Raw genomic sequence first — 20,639 nt, forward strand, 5'->3', positions numbered from 1 at the left:
AGTTTTGGAGCTACTGCTGGTCGTCCCACCGCTCCATGACCAGCTGGTCCCACAGGTTGGAACTAGTGTCTCCAGAACCGTCTCTCCACTGTGGGGGGCGCAGTGCAAGGGTCTTGCTCCCAGACACAGGGAGAGGGTCTCAATGATGCACTCAGTGTCGCGCGCATGCAGAGCCATGAAGGCAGCCTGCACAAACTACAGCATGGCAGTGTGGGGCCATCGCATGCCCAGGGGCAGCTCCGGCTGCATGGCTAGGCGTATGCTGTGGCATCCAAAAGCTGGGCAACCAGAGCGCACACTGCTAAAGCTTTACTGTCCCTCAGAGAGGCAGGCAAGCACACAGCAGAAGCAGCGAAATGGCTGTCGGGGGAGGGTCCCTTTAAGCACGTCTCTGTTAGTCTTAGTCACCAGCACGCAGCAGCAACTGCTGACCTAATGCCCTGCCTGAACTGGTTCCAGGTGGCCTTATATGCGAGATAGCGGCCAATCAGTGTGGACGCTAGCTTCTAAAAAAGCAGAGCGCTTCCAGAAAAGCTTCTGCCGAAAGAAGCTTGAAATCTAGACATTGCCTTAGATTGTAAGCTCTTTAGGGCAGACCATGTTGTTTTGTACGGCACCTCACATGATGTGGACCTGGTCCAGGACTGGGTTACGAGACACTAAAGCACAAGACCAAGTACATCTGGCTGTAGTAGGCCCTATGTTTGGCATTACAGTAGATTTTATTTTGGGGGGGGGGGGGGGGTCATTGTTACACCAGAATTTTGACACTAAATGGAAATTGTCCACCTGTCATGAGAAGTGCAGGATAAATACGGGGAAAACTGATGCACAAGAATTTGTCACATGGTTGACCCAGCTTTACATGGAATGGTGTGCTATAGCAGGGTCCTTTCATATTTTTAGTCCTACTCAACCTTCCTTGCATGGCTTCAATTTCTGCTAGCTCATTTGCCAAATGTTTGATGAGCAGGAAAAAAAATATATATATATTTTTTGTACCCTTGACACCATTCAGATCCAGAGGAAAGCTAACTAAACAGTTGCATTTATGACATCTTGAGCCCACATTTGCGCATGCGGTTTGCTGCTTTCTACATTGAATAACATTCTTTGTTACCTCGGTGTTTCATTTTTACTTAGTATAAAAGAACAATAGTGAAATCATTGTGATAAGCAAGTAAAATGCCCACAATTAACATGTGAGCTTGGTTTGTCTCTTTTCTTTATTTGCATGACATTGTCTTTCCCTAGCAGTGTGCAGCATTTGAGAAACTTTCTTTTTCTGCATTTATTTTTCAGTAATTACTGCTACAGCTTACACTGGGGTATATTCTTGTATCTTTACGACACCACATATATGTTTTTATTTCTTCAAGAAGACATTGGCTTTCCCCTCTGTATTGCTACCAGTCCTCTTGTTTATTTCATATCTCTCTACTTGCAGTAGGATAGGAAATAAAACCAAATTTATTTTTCTGGCCACACCCCCAGTTCCCATTAAAGTCAATGGCTATTTTGCCACAGGGCCCAATGCTGCTTTAAGGTGCTACTAGTCTATTTGTTGTTGTTTAAGTTTTTCCTGTTACAGACTACCTCGGCTACCCCTCTGCAGCTTTCCCCAGTATCTGTTTAGCGAAGCTTTTCAGAAAATCATAGACATTTTTACTAGAATAATTTTTAAAATGTAAAGTGAATCCTGCTATTGGGGCCCTCTCCCACAACCTCCAGCTGTATGAAAATGCAGACAAACATAACAAATACCGTCCATGTGCAGTCTCCACTCACACCTTTTCTAATCCTTTCTCAGACTGGCTTACCCTTGAAACCATACATTTTTATTACCCTTAGATTCTCTTCTGCAGGAAAGGTCTTCCTAACAACTAGTTCCCTTTTTGGAGCCTTCATAGTCGTGCGCTACTCCCACATCCGTTGAAAATCTTTGATGTTTGCCATCTACAAGTGGGTAGGAAGGATGGCCTAGTGGCTAGCTAGTGGACTAGGCTGCTGGGAAAACTAGATTCAATTCCTTTGTCAGCAGCTGACCAGCTGTTCTGATTTTATAGGAATAGTCCCAATCATTGGAGCTTTGTCTTATATTGCCTCCTGTCCCTGAGCCAATTTTTCACACTAGCTGTCTGGTTACACAGTCGAAAGGGAAGAGATGTAACCACCTTGCATGTCCCCTCTGCCCAGTGACCACCTCCCCACACATCTTGGGGCTGTCATTCTCTCCCTGCCCCAGATGACCTGCAGGGTGGAGGTGAGGGGGGTGGAAACGAGGCAGTGCGGGGGACCTGTCTTTCTCCTGCTGTGCCTCCCCCTGGCCTATTCAGCCATTCTCTCTGGCAGCTGGGCCCAGGCAGGGAGCAGGACGGAGCTCCTCAAGGGCCAACTGGCTGCTCCACATTGCTGCTCATTATTTTCTCTGTAAGTGGATGGAACAGTGAACCACACCCAGAAGGTGTGTGGGGTACACAAGCATGGCCACACTGCTATTTTTAGTGATCTAGTTCAAGGAGAGTGAGTACAAGTCTGCCTCCACAAGCAGGAACTCTCAGTCCCCTGCTTTGAGTTTGAAATAGGCATGGGGGGAATACCAAATGGTGGACAAATATCATTGTTCCCTTCAAATCATCAGACCAGCCTGTTCTTACCAGAAAATTGCAAATACTGGCCAACACAGTGAAACTACTTGTTTGACTTAATTAGTCATAGTAGGCCCACAAGCAAAATAAAGGCGAAAAAACTGTTAACTATCAAGATTCAAATTCTGATGTAAACTCACAGGCTGTCTCTACACTGGGCCACTTATTCCGGAAAATCAGCCGCTTTTCCGGAATAAGCTGCGAGCTGTCTACACTGGCCCTTGAATTTCCGGAAAAGCAACGATGCTCTACTGTACAAAATCAGCCGCTATTCCGGAAAAACTATTCTGCTCCCGCTCGGGCATAAGTCCTTATTCCGGAACACTGTTCCAGAAAAGGGCCAGTGTAGACAGCCCAGTAGCCTTTTCTGGAAAAAAGCCCCGATTGCGAAAATGGCGATCGGGGCTCTTTTCCGGAAAAGCGCGTCTACATTGGCCACAGACGCTTTTCTGGAAAAGGGGCTTTTCCGGAAAAGCAGCCTGCCAATGTAGACGCTCCTTTTCCCGAAAAACTGAAAACGGAATAGTATTCCGTTTTAAGCATTTCCGGAAATTCATGCCAGTGTAGAAACAGCCACATTGCTCTGCTGCAGTCGATGGAACAATGCCCATTTACCTCAGCTGAGGAGCTGTCCTAATTGGTACTGGGGCCTTGTGACATGTCTCTGAAGAAACAGGCACTTAAGCTCCTGAGCTGCACTACCGCTGAAAACTCACATTTTCAGCTAGCATCTTGGTTACTAAAGGACAAGCACAAAGTATTTGAGAGGGAAAAGCAACCCTCACTCAATATCAGATAGTGTGTGGTTTTCTCTAGCAAGCACACCATCGAGCAGAAAAAGTTTAAGGCAAGTCATTGATGAATTTAATGTTCCCTGAAGCGTCTTATTTAAAAATCGAACTCGTTTATGACCGTTTCCCTGAGCAACAGGGCAACACAAACACATACTGCAAAAGCAGTCGAATAGAAGAAGAGCACATTCATTTAAAGAAACTGTTTTATTCATGAACAATGTGTAAAATACACTCAACTATATTTGCTTTGTAGACTGGTGTTAAAAATATAAAAGTATACATAAATTAAATAACAGTAGCATAGCTCTGTGCTCACCTAGTGCTTGTTAGAAACACAAACATGAATAATTATACAGCATATAAAAATGGAATGATTTCTACGTTTTTCTGAAACTTTAGTCAGGCACAGAATTTATGAATAGCTAGATTTTAAAAAAATTGTTTTGTAATGTAAAATAGTGTGACATTTGAGAGCACTATATAGTCAGCTACATGGCTTTCTTCCTATATTGGCTTTAGCTTGCAAATTAAACAACAAAGCCATCCTGAAAATTATGCACCCAGCGTTACACAGGCTATGTCTAGACTACAGAGTTTTGTCAGAAAAACAGCAGTTTTTCTGACAAAACTTGAGTTACATCCACACTGCAAGTGTGTTCTTTCGACTGTAAATCGAAAGAACAGAGGCTTTTTGTGCAATTGGTAATCCTCATACTACGAGAAAGAAGTCTTTTAGCGAAAGAGCTCCTGATGTGCTTGTACAGTGTGATCTCTTCCGAAAAAAGCTTCTTGCGCAAGAAGCCTGTAGTTTATAGTCGTAGCCTGACAGTGTATATCAGCTAGCCCATAGCCGTAGATATTTTCTTCTCCAGTCATTCAACATGCCCAATCTTATCTAGTTTATTGATTTGCTAGGTCATGAGTAAGCTGCCTTACTTTGAGCATCGTGATGCATAGGAGTTGCACTACAAGAGTTAGAAAGGGGACAGTCATAGGACAACAGGTCACAGAGCGACTGCTAGTGCACATTCATCTTTAATATAGGTCAGGTTTATATTGGGGGAAATGTTGACCTAAGCAATGCAACTCCAGCTACATGAATAGCGTAGCTGGAGTCGATGTACCTTAGATCAAATTGCTGTGGCATCCCCACTGCGGATGGTCAACGAGATAAATTATTTCCTCAGCTCCCCTTACTCTTCTCAATCCAGTGGAGTACCAGAGTCGAGGGGCGCGTGATCAGCAGTTGATTAAGTGGGTTTTTAACTAGAGCCACTAAATTAACCCCTGTGAGACTGATCCCTGCAGCCCAAATATCCTGGTAAGTATAGACAAGGTCATAGAGCTGCACCCTCCAGGGACAACAGGGCCCAGAATGCAACACTCAGATGATTGAGGTTGGGCACAGGATCATCCAAAGAATGGCTGTCATCCTATGCTTCAGCCTAGTTACATAACTGAAGGGCTTTGAGGCATTGACAGAAAGGCAAATAATTGCATGCAATTGTGAGCCACACACGTTAGAGCTAGTGCACTGCATACAAGGCCACACCTCAATCTCGTAAAAGAGTAGCTACAATCTACGGCTCTTGGACATGTCACCACAGATCACACTCTTCCCCCGTCCTCCCCCCAGTGCCCTTTTCCCAGGTGATAATTCTGAGGCCATTACCACTGAGTTCAGGAATATTATTCACTTTGAATTGTACTTGGTCTTACTTTATTGTATGTTGTTTCAGAGTGTTGTTTTTTGAAGGCACAACATCAGTGCCATGGCATACTATGTAATCTGAACACCAACCACTCTTAAGTGTTCAGCTGAAGGGAAATTCTTATGTAGTGGCCTAAAGAATACTTTTTGGTAAGCATTTATCGAGCACATTTAAGCCATATAAATAATCATAGCAGCATATACATTTTATAAAGTTGCACTTTCATGACATCTTCACAGTGTGTCTATTGCAATCATTTAGTTCAATGACCTATTTGTAACTAAAAAAGCTCACTTCACTAATTCTCTAGCCACGTTATGTGAAAGTATTTGCTAAAATAGATAATAGGCCTTGCATTGGTATTTCATGGAAGAAAACAATTCATCACAAAGTTTATTAAATATATTTCAAGAAAAAAAATGTTACCTAAGGCCTCAGTCCTGCAAATGATGATCTAGATGTTATTTCACATGTAAATAGCCCACTGACACTAACTGGACTATTCATACAAGGAAAGGGGTGTGACTTACAAGACTGGACCCAAGTGTGCAAATCCTAGCTCAAGGGTTTACAAGATCGAAAATTGGGAAACATCAAGAGGAGATTTTTAGGCATACAGTACATACAAATCTTCAGGCGAAGGTTATGTTCCTTAACAGCTAACTTTTTTCAGTACTGCAGCTCCTTGTAGTCCAGCCTTTTTGTTTAACAATTCCCTGTCGGTCCTGGCATTCTACTCCAAGGCACAATACATATAATTAATTATACTAACTGGTAGCTTGCACCAAAAACATTACAGAGGTTCTGACCTTTATTTCTTCTCAGTATAATTATACTGGGTCCATATGAATATGTCAAGTTATTGCTAGAATGTAGAACCAGTCATACTCTGTATGTATGTGTGTGCGTGCACAATGTCACATAGCTAGGGAGAAACATAACACCGTCTAAGAGCACTGTAGGAGAGTGCTTAGGGCTGCTCATCATTTTACAACAGATAGGGAAAAACTTCATGCTCTACTGGCACTGTTAGGATAAAGAATTGAAAACAAACATTGGCTAGGACATCATGCATGTTTTGTCTGCTGATTTGTATACTTTGAAGGCATCTAGGAGGGATGCACCTTTGAAAATAAAAATCAACTTAAAATTAAAAGGGGAATCTGATTCTTAATTTTTTGAAAACAATTATAAATTGTGTGTGTGTATATGTGTATACACACACACACACACACAATTTACAACCATTGACTCGTGCCTCCAAGAATATATTATTGAACAGGTTTCATTTCCTCAGCAGAAAAATGGACATGGTAGTAGCTAATGAGGAATAATTTATTTAGTACATTTGATATTCCTTTAAAGTGCAATTGTACTTGATCATAACTAAGCTCCTGCTTTAGGCACTGCTGCAAAAAGCAGGGGTACAGACTGGTTCCAAGGCAGCTAGTGGTGGCTTGGTGGATAAACTTCACATACCAAGTGAACCACTGCCTCTGACAAACTGTGTGAGTTCAGGGGTGGTGTGTGTGCGCGCACGCCTACGTGTGTGTGCGTGCACATAACTGTCATGCTTGTTTGTCTTAGCCAGGTCAAGCCAGGCCAGAGCTCAGCAGTGAAAGGAATAAAGGGCTCATGGGCCTAAGGAGAACGAACTTAAAATCACCCATAGCCTTTGCCCTCTGTGGAAGTGGAGTGTTGTTCCCTTCCTCCTCAGCACCCAAAAGAGTCTCAGAAAGTCTTGAGGTTCACCTGTGAGGCAAATGGGCCACCGGCCAGAGGATCAACGTCACTGTCAAACAAAATAATCTCTTAGAGGAGCCTAATGCTTTTGAGCGCTGTGAAACCTTGTATAAAGGGAGGCCTCTAGACCAGTTGCAGGAAGGGTGTCTGGTTAGCAGTAGGGGGACTCCAGGGCAGGTGTGGAGGAACAAGGACTCTAGGGATGGTCCTCTCTATCTAGGGGAATTTGGGTGATCGGCAGTGTATGTGGGTGGAAATCCTTGCTCGTTCGGTGTTAGGCAAACCCACCCATCCCATCCCACTCAATGGAAAGATCTGAGGAAAATGCTGCAAGGGCAAGCGGGGTGTTTTCCTCCGCTCCTACACTGTCACTCTCACGGGTGTTTCTGCAGCAAGGAGAGACTAGCCCAGCATGCAGCACTGAAAAAAAGGCTGATGTCCTTCTCTTCCTGGAACCTGGGGCAAAGTTTCATCTTCTCAAACCTAATACATGATTTTAAGTCTGTGGAATGGGATCCATTTTCTTCCCACAGCCAAAGTGCTGACTGGGACGATATTAAACTCTCTGGGCCACGTAGCCTGGAGTGAGTACTGACATACAGGGCATCCCCGCTATATGCTGCTCTGGTATACATCTGTAAATCTTTATACTCCTGAGGGGCTCTACACTGATACTATCCAGCCAGGCCTATTCTTTAAACTGTCTTAATAATGATTTTATTTTTAAAGAGTGATAGAAATGGCCAGATTTTGCATCCTCATGGAAATAAGTGTCTGCATGTCAGTCAGGGTGAATGCATGTATAGTTTACTTATTGTCTTAGGCTGCTATATGCAATCATTTAAGAATACATCAGTCATGTCGGTCAAATCGTAATCTAACCTCCCATCTGAGTAACAGAAAAGTTCTATTCAACTATAAGGCAACATATTGTTAATGTTTTCCATTGACATTCAGGTTACAATGAGACAGTTGCTCACAGGGAAGTGGATGCTGTTTTATTTGGATGTTAATGATTTTTAAATAAACGGTATATGGCAGTGACTTGGCATTTTGGATTGCTTCCATTCTGATCAGATCACAAGCAATCAATTTAAAGTTTAGCATTTCTATGTAGGACTACTATCCTTTATCTAATATGTTGCATATTTCATCTTGTGAACACTGAATCAGCTAAAAGGCTGGCTAGGCTTAATGGGTTTTCCTTGTATATTAAATGCCAATAGATAACCTGCTCCAAACTCAGCAGTTCTTTTTGACACACAGTTTAAAATAGTTTATGTAGAAAAGTTTCTAATAACTTTAGCATGGAAAAATAGTATTATCTGAAGCTTAATATTCATATAAACATTATAGAAAAAATACATATTTACATAACACCAAAATACAATTATATACAATAATATCTGTTACACTTAAATTATATATCTTTTAAAAAAATCACCAGACCAATAAATTATACACAGCATCAATAGAAATGTCTGGCTCCTCTTTAGTGCATGAAACACTCACTCTCTCTCACACACACACACACACACACACACACACTCACTCACTCTCACTCACTCACAAAGTTAACAGATCTGATCACAAAAGCAGGTGTCTGTTACATTCTTAGTGCCTCGAATAAACCGCATCTGGAAACAAGGAAAATAGATTAGAAAAATCATCAGTCCATATTATTTTTATTGCGAGCAGATGACTATTGTGCTTGGAGAAGTGGCAGAGTACCAGCACTGTCTGGAGACTGGTATCAAAAAAGGGAGACACTGAACAAGTTTCCATTTACACCCCACCATTACACTTCAGTCGTGAGTTGTACAACTCTTGTTATTTCACTCCTTGGCCTCTCATATGTAGAGGAGGGAATCTGATCACCAAATTCTTTTCCACTTGGAAAAAGAGACAGGCTTTGAAAACAGATCATCAACAATGGAAAGCAAATGTCACTTGTCTCAGTTACAAGTCCCCTGTGTTGTACTAGAAATATAGATGAACATAAAACATTTTCTGTCTCCCAACAAGCTCATAAGTAAAACAGACCAGACAAATGTAAGATGTAAGAACATTACAAAGGAAACCAGGAGGAGACAGTTGCTGAAATGAAGTAGGAAGCAAATATTTTTCGGAGGAGTGAGTTTTAATAAGAAGAGAGGGTTGGAGACTGTTCCCATCAGAGGGAACAGCTTAATAGTGTGTGTGTACGAGCATGAAAGCAAGATCAAGGAAATAATAAGGTGATGGCACCGGGAGGTGTGTAAGGTATGAGGGAGCAGTCTAGGAGGAAATGAGATCAGAGAAGACGTAGGTAGGTGCAGCTGGGATTTAATGGAGAAGCCAATGGAGAGGAGAATGAATTGGGAGAGTGACAAGAGAGGAAGTAGGGTTGCCAGGTTTTCACCCAGACAGTCCGGTATTTGTGGTCCCTATCTACTCGTCAACTTTGTTTCCCCCTTTTTTCCCCCCTCAACTTTGTTCCCCTGTGGTTTTTTTTTTTTTTTTTTTGCTCAACCAATTATTTCCTGCCATGTTTGGGATTTTTTGTGAAAGTATCTGGCAACCCTAAGAGGAAGACAACTGTAGCACCAGCATTTTGGATAGAGTGGAAGGGAGAAGAGGTGAGACGAGAGAAAGTCTGTGTTAGGAGGTTATAATAACCCAGGCAAGAGATAATGCAATTTGTCCCTGGCTATTAAATTGTGAATCTGAAATGTGGTACAATTCAATAACTTCATCCCTACCTCTGTGATACTCTGGATTCACATTTTCATATATTGGAAACAAGGGATTTTCTTGTTCACTGCGTAGCTTTCTTGCTCTTAACACGTCTCTCACACACTGATGTAAATAGACATATTGACACTGGAAAAGAGGGAGGGAGGTATCAGAAATGAGTGAAATCTGAAAGGGAGTTAGGAGAGTCTTACACACTCAGGTGCCACTGAATGCTAAAATATGGAGTGTTTTGAAACACCTTTGTTCCAAGGGAGAGAAAGAGCCATGTCAGTTGTTACAAGAATGTGATCTTTATAAGACTTTTATTTGAGCAGGGTTTAGAAAATTCTCCACTTGGTCATTTTTCTGCTGGGAAAATGGCATTTTGTTGGAACTTAAATCCTTGTGGAATCAGCTACGTTTCTTTTGGAAAAGAAATGTTAAAAAAATTTCCAAAAGTCAAAATGTTTTGTTTTGACATATTTGGAATGAAATGTTTCAATTTTTCCATACAAAAATGGATTTTTAGTTTTGAAATAGCTTTTATTTTATAATGTTAAAATAATGAAAACTAAAATACTGAAATCAAAATGAAATGTTTCCATTGACCTGAAAGTTGATTTAAAAAATCGTTTCATGGGAAATTTTAGAATTATTTATTTTCATTCTGATTCAGAACTAAACACATTTTGAAATGGCAGAAATTCCTGTGACATGGAAACCCGGGTCTTACATAACTCTGATAATTATAGTAGCTTTTGAGTACCCTTACAAAACATTAAGCCTCATGTAACATAATGAAGTAAGGCCTAGTCAAGTATGTTTTTTTCCATCTGTGCATGAAATACATTTTTCTATGTGCACTAGGGATGTAAAGGAGAAGTCGACTACCCAAGAAGCCTATGTTTATCGGGTAGTTGAGTTTACTACTCATATCCTCCCCCTTGCTGCCTCTGATACAGAGGCAGTGTGTGCGGGTGGGGGGGCGGGGAGCAGAAGCTGGTGCTGGGGAGGAGCTGGCTTAAAAGCCAGTTCCCCCCCAGCACGCTCTCTGTGGGGCTGCCCCTTCCCCTTTCACCCCTGCTGCTGCCTCTATCAGAGGCGAGGGAGCAGGGGCTGCTTTGCAGCAGCAGTCCTTATGCACTGGGGGTCCCAGAAGGAAATTGGGACCTCCCGTGCCCAGGGACTGCTGCCATGAAGCAGCCCCTGTCCATGGTGACCTAGCCACAGGCAGGAGCTGCTTCATGGCAACAGCCCCTGTGCTCAGGAGGCCCCAAATCCCCACTGGAACCCCTATGCACAGGGGCTGCTGCTGGCTGGGCAGGCAGCCCGGCTCAGTTCCAGCTCCTACTGCCTTTTAAATTGCAGAGTTGCAGCATGGTTGGGTCCTGCGCCTGGTGTGAGCCAGAACTGAGCTGGGCTGCCTAACGACTAATCAAGCAGTTGATAAAAATTCTATCAACTACTCGATTAGTTAAATACCTGCATTTTAACAATGCTAGTGTGCACTAAGGCATGTGCAAATGTGCACCACCAGTAGAAACAAAACCTAGCTGTGGGTGCTCTGCTCATCAACTGGGCAGTATCACTGGGCAGTGAATCACTCCTGAGCGACCACCCATGCGCTCAGGTTACAGGGAACTGTGGTTACTCCTATGCTGGGCAGGGAAGTGTAGTTAGACCTTGTTTATACTGGACATGGAAAGCCTCTGGGACCCTCTTCTAACAAATTATATTTCTGGTAAAAACCATTCATATTGAAAGAATCAATGTTCTTTCCCTCGCCAGTCCTGACAGGACTTAAAATGTGCTAGCAACTGGTTTATTAGACTGTGATATTGCCTGTAAGCCAAGTGAACTGTATTGTTTCCTGTCTAAGGACAGTGTTTGAATAGTTTACTAGAAAGAAGCTACAATGTCGTTCTTGATCAGTGTGGACAGGACCTAAACTGATATGATCTGCTACTCACCCCGGTTGTCTCTGCTTATGCATGAACTGCAGATTTGCTACATTTTACCATTCTCTCAGGGCAGTGACCACAGGAACACTAGCATTACATAACAAATGTACTATAGTATCCATAGACAAAGATTTTAGTGAATGCCTCCTCATACTAAGGCTCTTGCTTCTAACTTTACTTTGCCTTAAAGGCGTCCTTTCCCTTAGGAAACACAATTGTTTTTTTCAGTAATTTCTCTTCATTTGCATAGAAAGTTTAATTGTTGCTCTGCCCTCTCTTTAGGAAAATTACAAAATCTGCTGTCTCCAGGAAACAGAATTCTGCACCCTACACACTTGCTCAATGAAAATCTGGGCTGGGCAAAGTATCTACAGTTAGCAGATATTACTAAAGGCTCCTGCTGTGAATGAAATGTGGCAGCGTTCCCCTGCCAGTTAGGCAGCTGTTGCGAACACTGCCTGTCGTGCTAACCACCAATTATTCTCTCATTGTATCCTGGTCCCTCTCCTGGCAAACATTTTACCAGGGGGCAAACATCTGACTGAGACCACATGCCAGGCTGACATTGAAGCTCCACAACCAGGTCTGGAAAACTCTGACTTTGTGCTAACTAGAGTGCTTTAGTGATTAGTGAAATAAAAAGCAGAGTCTTCTCAAACCCATGTACTGCTCTTTTTTTTTTTCAGACATCAGTGAACTTAGCCATCCACAACATAGCCTCCAAATTGCAACAAAGAGCTACACTGGCATCAGGCTGCAGCTCCGATTTCTCTATTAACAGGTTCCACAGCGACAATGAACAAGCTGCCTCCATTACTCTATTATTAGTCCCTGAGTTTTTAGCCACCATTCTCTGAAAGTGGTTTTCCTGCATTTTTAAAACAAGGGGAAAGTGCTTGGATTCTGTGCATGCCTCTCACACCTGGCTGGTGAAGAGAACTCACCAGTCAGGTGTGAGAGGCATGTATGGAATACAAGTACTTTCCCTTCACTCCCTTAGCATCCCAGGAATGGGATGAAAAGCAAGCCACATCCCAAAGCGCATGGCTGCTGCCCCCCCCCCTCCCAAAATGGCGCCCTTGATAACGAATTAGGAAAAGACTGATCTTCCTGCCCAATAGCATAATGAAAGATGGACATGTCAGCCCAGGAAGTACAAGGACACCACACAGCTGCAAGGTCAGAGTGCTACCGTTTTAAATAATAAACAATTGAATAATTATCTCCATCTTCCACTGTTTCCTTCCTTTATGGCTTCCTATCTGTCCATCTTAGTGCCCATCCCCAATGTACTTAAAAGCTTATGTTACTTCCCCACCTTCCCAAATTATTTATCTAATTCAGTAACTCCAGTGTGATGTGCTGTTAAAGGTATCTGCATTACATTCCAAGGGAAGACAGAGTTCTAGGGAGCACTTTATCCACCCCTGAACTGCAGAGGCATTTCTAAGATTGGTATAAAACTTCATGTGTAGAGGCCTGATCCAGCTCCATGGAAGGCAATGGAAAAATATCCCACTAGCTTCAGTAGGAATTAGATCAGATTCTCAGTGCTATCGTACCTGTTAACTATCTTACAGTGGTGCCACAAAGCCTAATTTATGAACAGTTGTGAAGTGATTTGAGATCCGCAGAAGAGACACTCCGTGTTCCAACTGTTATTCTTACATGAATGCTGAAGAGGTGCCATATCCAAAGCTTACCTCTGTCTGAACCATGTGAACCCTGTGAAGCCTTAAATCATGCACTGCTCCATAAATATCCACTGAATCTTTAGAGTCTAGTTGCTGAAGGATTCGATCCAGCGCAATGAATGTGCCTGTCCTACCAACACCGGCACTGAAAAGATATGGAAAATACAAATCCACTGGGTCAAAGCTCTCGCCATATTTATATTTCATTCAGGCAAGGGACAGGTGAGCATTGCTATTACTCCACCATGATCTTGGGGTTCACTGCACTAGTCAAGTGGCAGCTCTAGGATTTCAGATGGCAATAGTTTACAGTGGAGGTAGATTCTTTGTTTCGAGTGATGGAAGAGCTAGTTGCGATATCTTCTATTGTCACTATGGATCAAATTAGGTTGATAGTTCAATATATCCAAATCTTTTTGTAAGGAGCCTTTAAAGCTGTTTTCTTCCTAGAGGTGAACCTGCAGATTCAGATTATGACCTGAATATAGACCCAAATTTTGTAGTTAACCCACAAAGCTTTAAAATTGGGGGGGGGGGGGGGGGGGGGAGTGGTGAGTCGTACACTGCTCTGGATCACCTAGCTCAAAATGCCTATTAAAGCCTGTGGCCATAGACATTTAAGTGAAAGTTATTCCCCAAGAGACACCAACATTAGAGATCTTTTAAGTGTATTTTATAAAACTCCTGAACTCATGGCATCTAGCTTTCATTTATACCTGCAGTGCACAATGGTTGGTCCAGTGTCTGGCGTCCTGTTGACATAATCCCTTACAGTTCTTACAAACTGAATCAGGGACTGGGTAGTCTCTGGAACTCCATGGTCTGGCCATACTGTGTAATGAAAGTGACGGATGAGCCTCTTTGAGTCAAGCTGCTCTTCCTGTCAGATCACAGAAATATGGAAAATCAGAAAAGTCAAGAGGCAGATGTTCTAACATGCCAAGTCTTTGTAGTGAACATCATGCTCTGTTACAGTTAGCATTAGGGAACAGGTTACTGGTGAGCAATCGGGATGTGTGAGGTTTAGCCACGCTAAGATATCCTAACAGATTTTTTTTAAAAATAAATAAATAAATAACATACACTACAAATTTTAAACTCCCTTATTGTCCATTCTGGAAGCACTGACTCAGACAACATCTCAACTATTAGGTCTCCGTAATACAAGGAATCCCGGTCCAGGGGCCAGTAATGATCACACTTCACCTGTAAGGACAAAGAAAAGAGTGTTTCAGTAATAACAAGAGCTGGAGCCAACCTGTCATATTTAAACAACTTCAGATCTGCTCATTTTTTGCACAGAGTTTCTAAGAATCCCCCACTTCCAGGAAGGCAAGAAGGAGTCACACATCAGCTGATGGACAATTAAGGCAGCTAAAATAATTCATATGAACATGTACTCAACAAAGGATCTAAGCAGGTGCTTAAAGTATGCAAGAGGTCCCACTGAATAGTTAGGCAACCCTTAAGTATTTTGCTATGTCAGGGCTTCAACAGCAAAAGGCATTTCCACATACAGTTTAAGGATGTTAAATTGAGGTTAATTGACTAGTTGAGTAGTTGATGGAATTTCCATCGACTACTCGACTAGTCGATAGGCACTTCCACATTCCTCCTCTGAAATGTACAAGAGTTCCTTCTGGGGCTTTTGTACATTTCAAAGGAGGAATGCGGAACTGTGTGCGCAGCCCGGGGCCAGCGAGAAGTCCTTCTGACTCCATGCTGCAGGCGAGTGTGTCTATTTTGAAATGTACAAGAGTCCCCAGCGGGGGCTCTTGTGCATTTCAAAGCCACAGCATCCTCATGGAGCCTGGGGTCAGCGGGGGACTCAGAGTCCTCCACTGACCTTGGGCTCCATGCTGTGCTGCATGCCACGCAGAGCCAGGGGTCAGCTGGGGAGCTCCTAGCTGACCCCAGGTTCTGAGCAGCATTTCCCCAGAACCCAGGATCAGCTGGGGAGTCCCCATCTGACCCCAGGCCCAACAGTGCTGGCCCTTTGAATACCGCTCAGTGTTTCAAAGGGGCAGCGCTGCACAGCTGATCCCTGGCTCAGCTGTGTGGCGCTGCCGCTTTGAAGTATCCCTTCTCTCCCCCCATTTGTTGCCTCTATCAATTACTCCAGTGTTTCTCAACCTTTTTTTTTTATGAAGTACCCCTTTAAAAAAAATTATAAGTACCCCTAGTACCTACAGTTTTCAGACACACAACATTTTTTTCTACTATTGCAACACATTTCTTTAAACAACTTAATCATAACTGGGTGGGCGATGAAATTTTTGGATGTAAAAAGTACAAAAACAATAAAGTGCTGTAAAATTTAAAACAAAAACTTAGTTTTCTCTAAATTTCAGTTGTGTTGACATATCCCCAAGACTTCTCTTGAAATATCCCTAAGGATACTGGTTGAGAAACATTGGACTAGTTGACTAGTCCTTAACATCTTTAATACAGTTATCATTGCTTGCACTCTTTAGACTGTTTAAAACAGAGTTTGCTCTGGGCTGATTCAGGCTGTCTCTGGACTATAACCCTTTTTTTGGTAAAGGAATGTAAATTAGGCACATAGATATTGCAAATGAAACCGGGATTTGAATTTCCTGCGCTTCATTTGCATAATGGCAGCCACTGCTTTTTTTTTTTTTTTTAAACGGGGCTTTTTCGAAACCCCTCCCAGCAGTTTAGTCAGGGCATTTTCGACAGAATGCCCGATTTTGAAAGATCACTTTTTGAGACATACAGGATCTTTAGAAATGGGACATTTCTGTCAAAAATGCCCCCATCTAAACTGCCATTTTTAAAAAAAAGCCCCATTTCGAAAAAAAGTGGAGGCTACCATTATGCAAATGAAGCATGGGAAATTCAAATCCTGGCTTCATTTGCAATATCGACATGCCTAATTTACATCCCTTTATCAAAAAAAGGGATGTAGTCTAGATGTAACGTCAGTGAACCAGTTCTTTTTTCCTGGAGGCTGCCATCTTGTGTGCTAAAACCTTAACTTATTAAAACACAATTAACTCTCTAGCTCTTCAGCAATTAAAAGACAACTGTACACATATGATCAGAGTATGACCAATTCAGTGATGCCTACCTGAGTGTGACATCAGTTCTGAAAGCATGCACTCTTTTATGCATGATAAGAATATGTTAATTATAAAGCTTATTGTTTGCAGTGTAAATGTCAACACTGTTAACTATTTTACTGTTGATCAAAGCACATGAAAAGAAGAGAGATGATCATATTACGAAGATCAATTGTGAGTAGATTTTTATTTTGACAGCTCAAAAAGATGGATCTTGGATTATTTCTTCTCATGCCTCCTCCCAGTTCACTCTCTGGTTTAAAGCGTGATTGGGAATACAGGATAACTGCCCTGGCTTGTCACAAAACACTTGCCTCTGTACCACACATGGATGCTTTTATGGTGGCTCATATTCTGATTACGGCACCATACGTTTTATGAGGTGGTCATGGACAATCAAATAACTAAGCATAAGGCCCTGAGATGTTTCATATTGTAATATACTAACCGTAAATAAATAGATGATGAAGTACATGTGATACATGGACCTTATCTCATGATCTTTATTGACTCCCACCTTTGTCCTCCCATTTGTACATTGTTATTCCTTGCAACATTATGTCTATCCACTGGGTCGAGAAGCCCTTATGTAAATAGTCACAAACAAGCCACTACATGTGATTACAGTTGTAGAATCAGGCCTTTATAGATTGCATAGTCTTTGGGTAATTGTTTTATTTACTTCTTAAGTGCTATGCATGCCTAAGACTGTGGTTTTGCAGTAGGTTTATTCTTAGCTCTCTCACTGACCTGCTGAGTGACCTTGGATCAGTCACTTCACCTTTCTGTGCCTCTGTTTCCCCACCTACCCTTTTTCTGTCTTGTCTGTATATACTGCAAGGGTCAGATGTTTAAAGGTACCTAACTCCTACTGCAATCACAGGGATTTAGATGCCTAAATAGCTTCAAAATCCCAGTTCTAAGCTTGTAGGGGCAGGCACTGTTTCTTACTAGGTGTCACTTGCCATAATGGGACCTTGATCTCAGTCAATATTTGTGGGTGTTAGTATCATACAAATAATAAATACAACATTTAAAAATAGAAATTAATAAATAAGAAACCTCGCTACTCACTCGGCCCTTCTCAACACACTGGGTTACCATGACAATATTGTGAACGTTCTGTTCCCATGCCATCTTCCAGAAATCATCTTTGGTGCCAGGCAAAGGGCCCTGAGTCGCAATGTATTCCCTGCGAAAATTATTGCCCTGCAAATCCAGGAAACTCCAGTTAGTTTCTATAATGCCAGAGAAATGGACCTTATAGCAACTGCAAAGAAACCACCACAGAGAGGCATGAGCAAGTGAAAAGACTCACGCCTCCCCAGCAGCAACCAGGCAGCGTGTCAGGGCCAGGAAGTGTGAGCCCCTTCAACTGCTTCTATTCAAAGGGCTCACACTTTCTCCACCTCTAAATAGAAGCAGTTTGAAAGGGCTTGCACGTCCCTGGCTCCCAGGCAATTTGTTAGAGGGAGGGCCGGGAACCGCAGTGCAGTCTGTATAAAAGACCTAGGCGGGCTGGATCCAACCCACTGACAAGTTCTTGCCCAGCCATGGCCTAACAGCTAAAGACTCCCTAAGCTCTGGGAGCAGAAGACTGGTAGGAGCAAAGAGAAGAAAGAGAATGTACCAGTGTATATAAATACTGCTGGAAGGGATTTGCTAGTCCCCTCTGCATTAGTTAGAGATTTTTCATCTTTTTATTATGTCTAGCATTGCCCTAGGCATTTTGAACCATCGGGTAATTGTTTTGTTTTACTATTTGCCATTAATTAGCTGAGTGGTGGATTGAAATCTGGATTGTTAGGCTCCTGCTATGATCAATCATAATTCTCTGGCAAAGGGCACAGTTGTAACCTCCACCAATTTCACCATAATGCATGGAGCAAGCCTTTTCAGGATGAAGCATGAATCCATACATATGATCTCACGTGCAGTGATAGCTGGGCTTATTACAGAAATTGTATAAAACCAGTGACCTTTGAAAAGGTGTTGTTGGCCAATCATAACTGCAATCCTATATGACTCTAGCAATCCAGGGAAGTGGCTTTAGGAGCCGAGTCAGTCCCTGTTATCCGTATGGCAATGTATGGCATTCAGACATGGTCTTTCAGCACACACACCAACAGTTCTCAGACTTTTTACTTAAAACCAATGAACATATGGAAGTGGGGGAGGGGAGGGGGAGAGGGAGAGGAGTCCTAAGAAACTAGCCACATGTTACGTTTCACAGCAGGGTGAAATTACCATTGGTGAGACAAGGACTATAAAAAATATCAAAGAGTCAACTTACTGGTATGTAGCTTGCATTAATATAATCTGAACAAGGATCATCATCTACATTGGAAAGCTTCACTCTTGATGTATCATCTGAGAAGAAATAAATGACAAGAGGTTTATAACTAGCTCTTGATTTTGCATCCCTTTCATATAAACAGAAATGCACCTATGCAAAAATACCAACAGCGCTTCTGCAGTCAAAGTGCGAAGGTTTGTTTACAAATGATAACAACCCACATTTGTACACACCTTTCACCCGGGGGGTCCCAAGCATATCAGAGCTGTTGAGTGAGATTGTATGCAAGGGGCACAAGGAGCTAGAATCACAAAGATCCACTGGCACATAGGCATCCCAGTCCAAAACATAGGTACCAGTGATACCCTGAAAATACTGCTAAGTTGCTGCCTACTCCAGTAAGCGTCTATGTTTCAGACATGCCCATTCCCTTGTCTTTCAGGAGAATGGTCTGGGTTTCATCTGCTAGGGCATGGGTTTCCCTGGCTCATGTCCTTCATGTCAGGAGAGGGTATATGGCAGAAAATCCTGAGTGAAGGGAGGTGCCTGCCTCTGGGCTGCCCACAGTAGAGGACCATATCAGTCGGAGTTAGGTGTCTGCCTTTGTGAATCTTGGCTCTGAGTCCTGCCTTCTTCCTTTTGCATGACACTGATGGTTTTACAAGATCCCTGTGTTAGGTGCCTACCTCCCCCTCCCCGCATTGATAAGGAGCCTAAGTATCGAACTCAGGATGGAGGATTCTGCAAGGTGGCAGGGCACCTAGTGGTTAGACACTGCAATACCTAACTACCTTTGTGTATTTAACCCATGGGAACGCCCTCCATTTTTTCGCAGCTGAGCGCAATCCTGTTGCAGTGCACAAGCTTCTTCCTGGCTAGCAGTTGTGTAAGTGTAAGTTGTGTAAGTTGTGTAAGTTGTGTAGCTACTTGACAGAGATAGGGAGTAGGAATACTTCCCCCCATGGCATAGCCAGCTGTCTGAATGCTGTCTGACTGAGCATTCCTGCTGAGTCTCTGGCTGCAGTGTTGCCCTTCCAGGAATCATAGTGCCCCCCCTCCCCCCCCACACACTCTGGGTACTTCCATAGGGCAGCCGGGTGGGTATTTCCCAGCAGGGCTAGGCAGACAAGTGCAATTCCGTTTGAGAGAGTGTGCTACAAATAGCGGTGCAGCTGAGGGTAGCTCGGGCTAGTTGCCTGAGTACAAGCCCTCTTAGATCTACTGGGTATGTACTTTGGTGGGTAGCCTGAGCCACTGCCCTGGCTACCCCCAGATGCAGTGATGTTTTAAGTGAATTAGCAAGCATATGTCTGTGTGAGCTGGAAAGCACTGTCCTCCCTGCAGTGAGACATACCTACCGAGAGATCCCTTCCTCCACTACTGAAATGCAGCTACCTCTGGATAAAACATGGAAACCTACTGTACATGGCAAGGTAGGACTGGAAAGCAAGCTGACTGCTATCATAGCCCATTGAAATTGCAGAGGACTATTCATGATAAGCGTTTAATATCCACTAGGCATTCTCCAGAATGTCAGGACTACCCCCATTCTCATGGGGCTACATACTGTCGGGGTCTGTCTTGTCTGAAAGAGGATACCCTCAGGATTATTGCCTTGTGTCATCCTGGGGGGCACTGTGCTACTGCAGGCTCATTATTAGTTCTGAAGGAAGTGACTGTCACCGAACCATGTCAAATAAGGGATCTGTGGCCACTAGACAGAGTTGAACTGACAATATCTAAATGGCCAGGAAGAAAGCAGCCCTGCTGATATCTGGTGCTGATGGCACAAAACACAAGTGACAAGAATCATACAATACTAGGACTGGAAGGGACCTTGAGAGGTCATCGAGTTCAGTCCCCTGCCCTCAAGGCAGGACCAAATACTGTCTAGACCATCCCTGACAGACATTTATCTAACCTACTTTTAAATATCTCCACAGATGGAGATTCCACAACCTCCATGGGCAGTTTATTCCAGTGTTTGACTACC

The 20,639-nt window shown here is 42.9% G+C and overlaps 1 protein-coding gene across 3 annotated transcripts in view; it reads right to left on the bottom strand.

Moving 5' to 3' along the window:
* Positions 1 to 7,873: 7,873 nt before the first annotated feature.
* PTPRB (protein tyrosine phosphatase receptor type B) overlaps positions 7,874 to 20,639 on the bottom strand; it is a 95,349-nt gene continuing 82,583 nt past the window's right edge. For all 3 annotated transcript variants that reach the window (XM_006121563.5, XM_014572792.4, XM_075931769.2), the window contains 7 exons: positions 18,644 to 18,720; positions 17,425 to 17,559; positions 14,351 to 14,473; positions 13,984 to 14,147; positions 13,277 to 13,412; positions 9,639 to 9,759; positions 7,874 to 8,534 (listed from right to left, as the gene is read on the bottom strand). In XM_006121563.5, coding sequence (XP_006121625.3) covers positions 8,512 to 8,534; positions 9,639 to 9,759; positions 13,277 to 13,412; positions 13,984 to 14,147; positions 14,351 to 14,473; positions 17,425 to 17,559; positions 18,644 to 18,720 — 779 coding nt within the window. In that variant the 3' untranslated portion in view covers positions 7,874 to 8,511. The remainder of the gene's footprint in view (positions 8,535 to 9,638; positions 9,760 to 13,276; positions 13,413 to 13,983; positions 14,148 to 14,350; positions 14,474 to 17,424; positions 17,560 to 18,643; positions 18,721 to 20,639) is intronic.

This window comes from Pelodiscus sinensis, chromosome 1, assembly GCF_052426305.1.
Source record: "Pelodiscus sinensis isolate ZL-2025 chromosome 1, ASM5242630v1, whole genome shotgun sequence".
NCBI classification, from domain to species: domain Eukaryota; kingdom Metazoa; phylum Chordata; order Testudines; family Trionychidae; genus Pelodiscus; species Pelodiscus sinensis.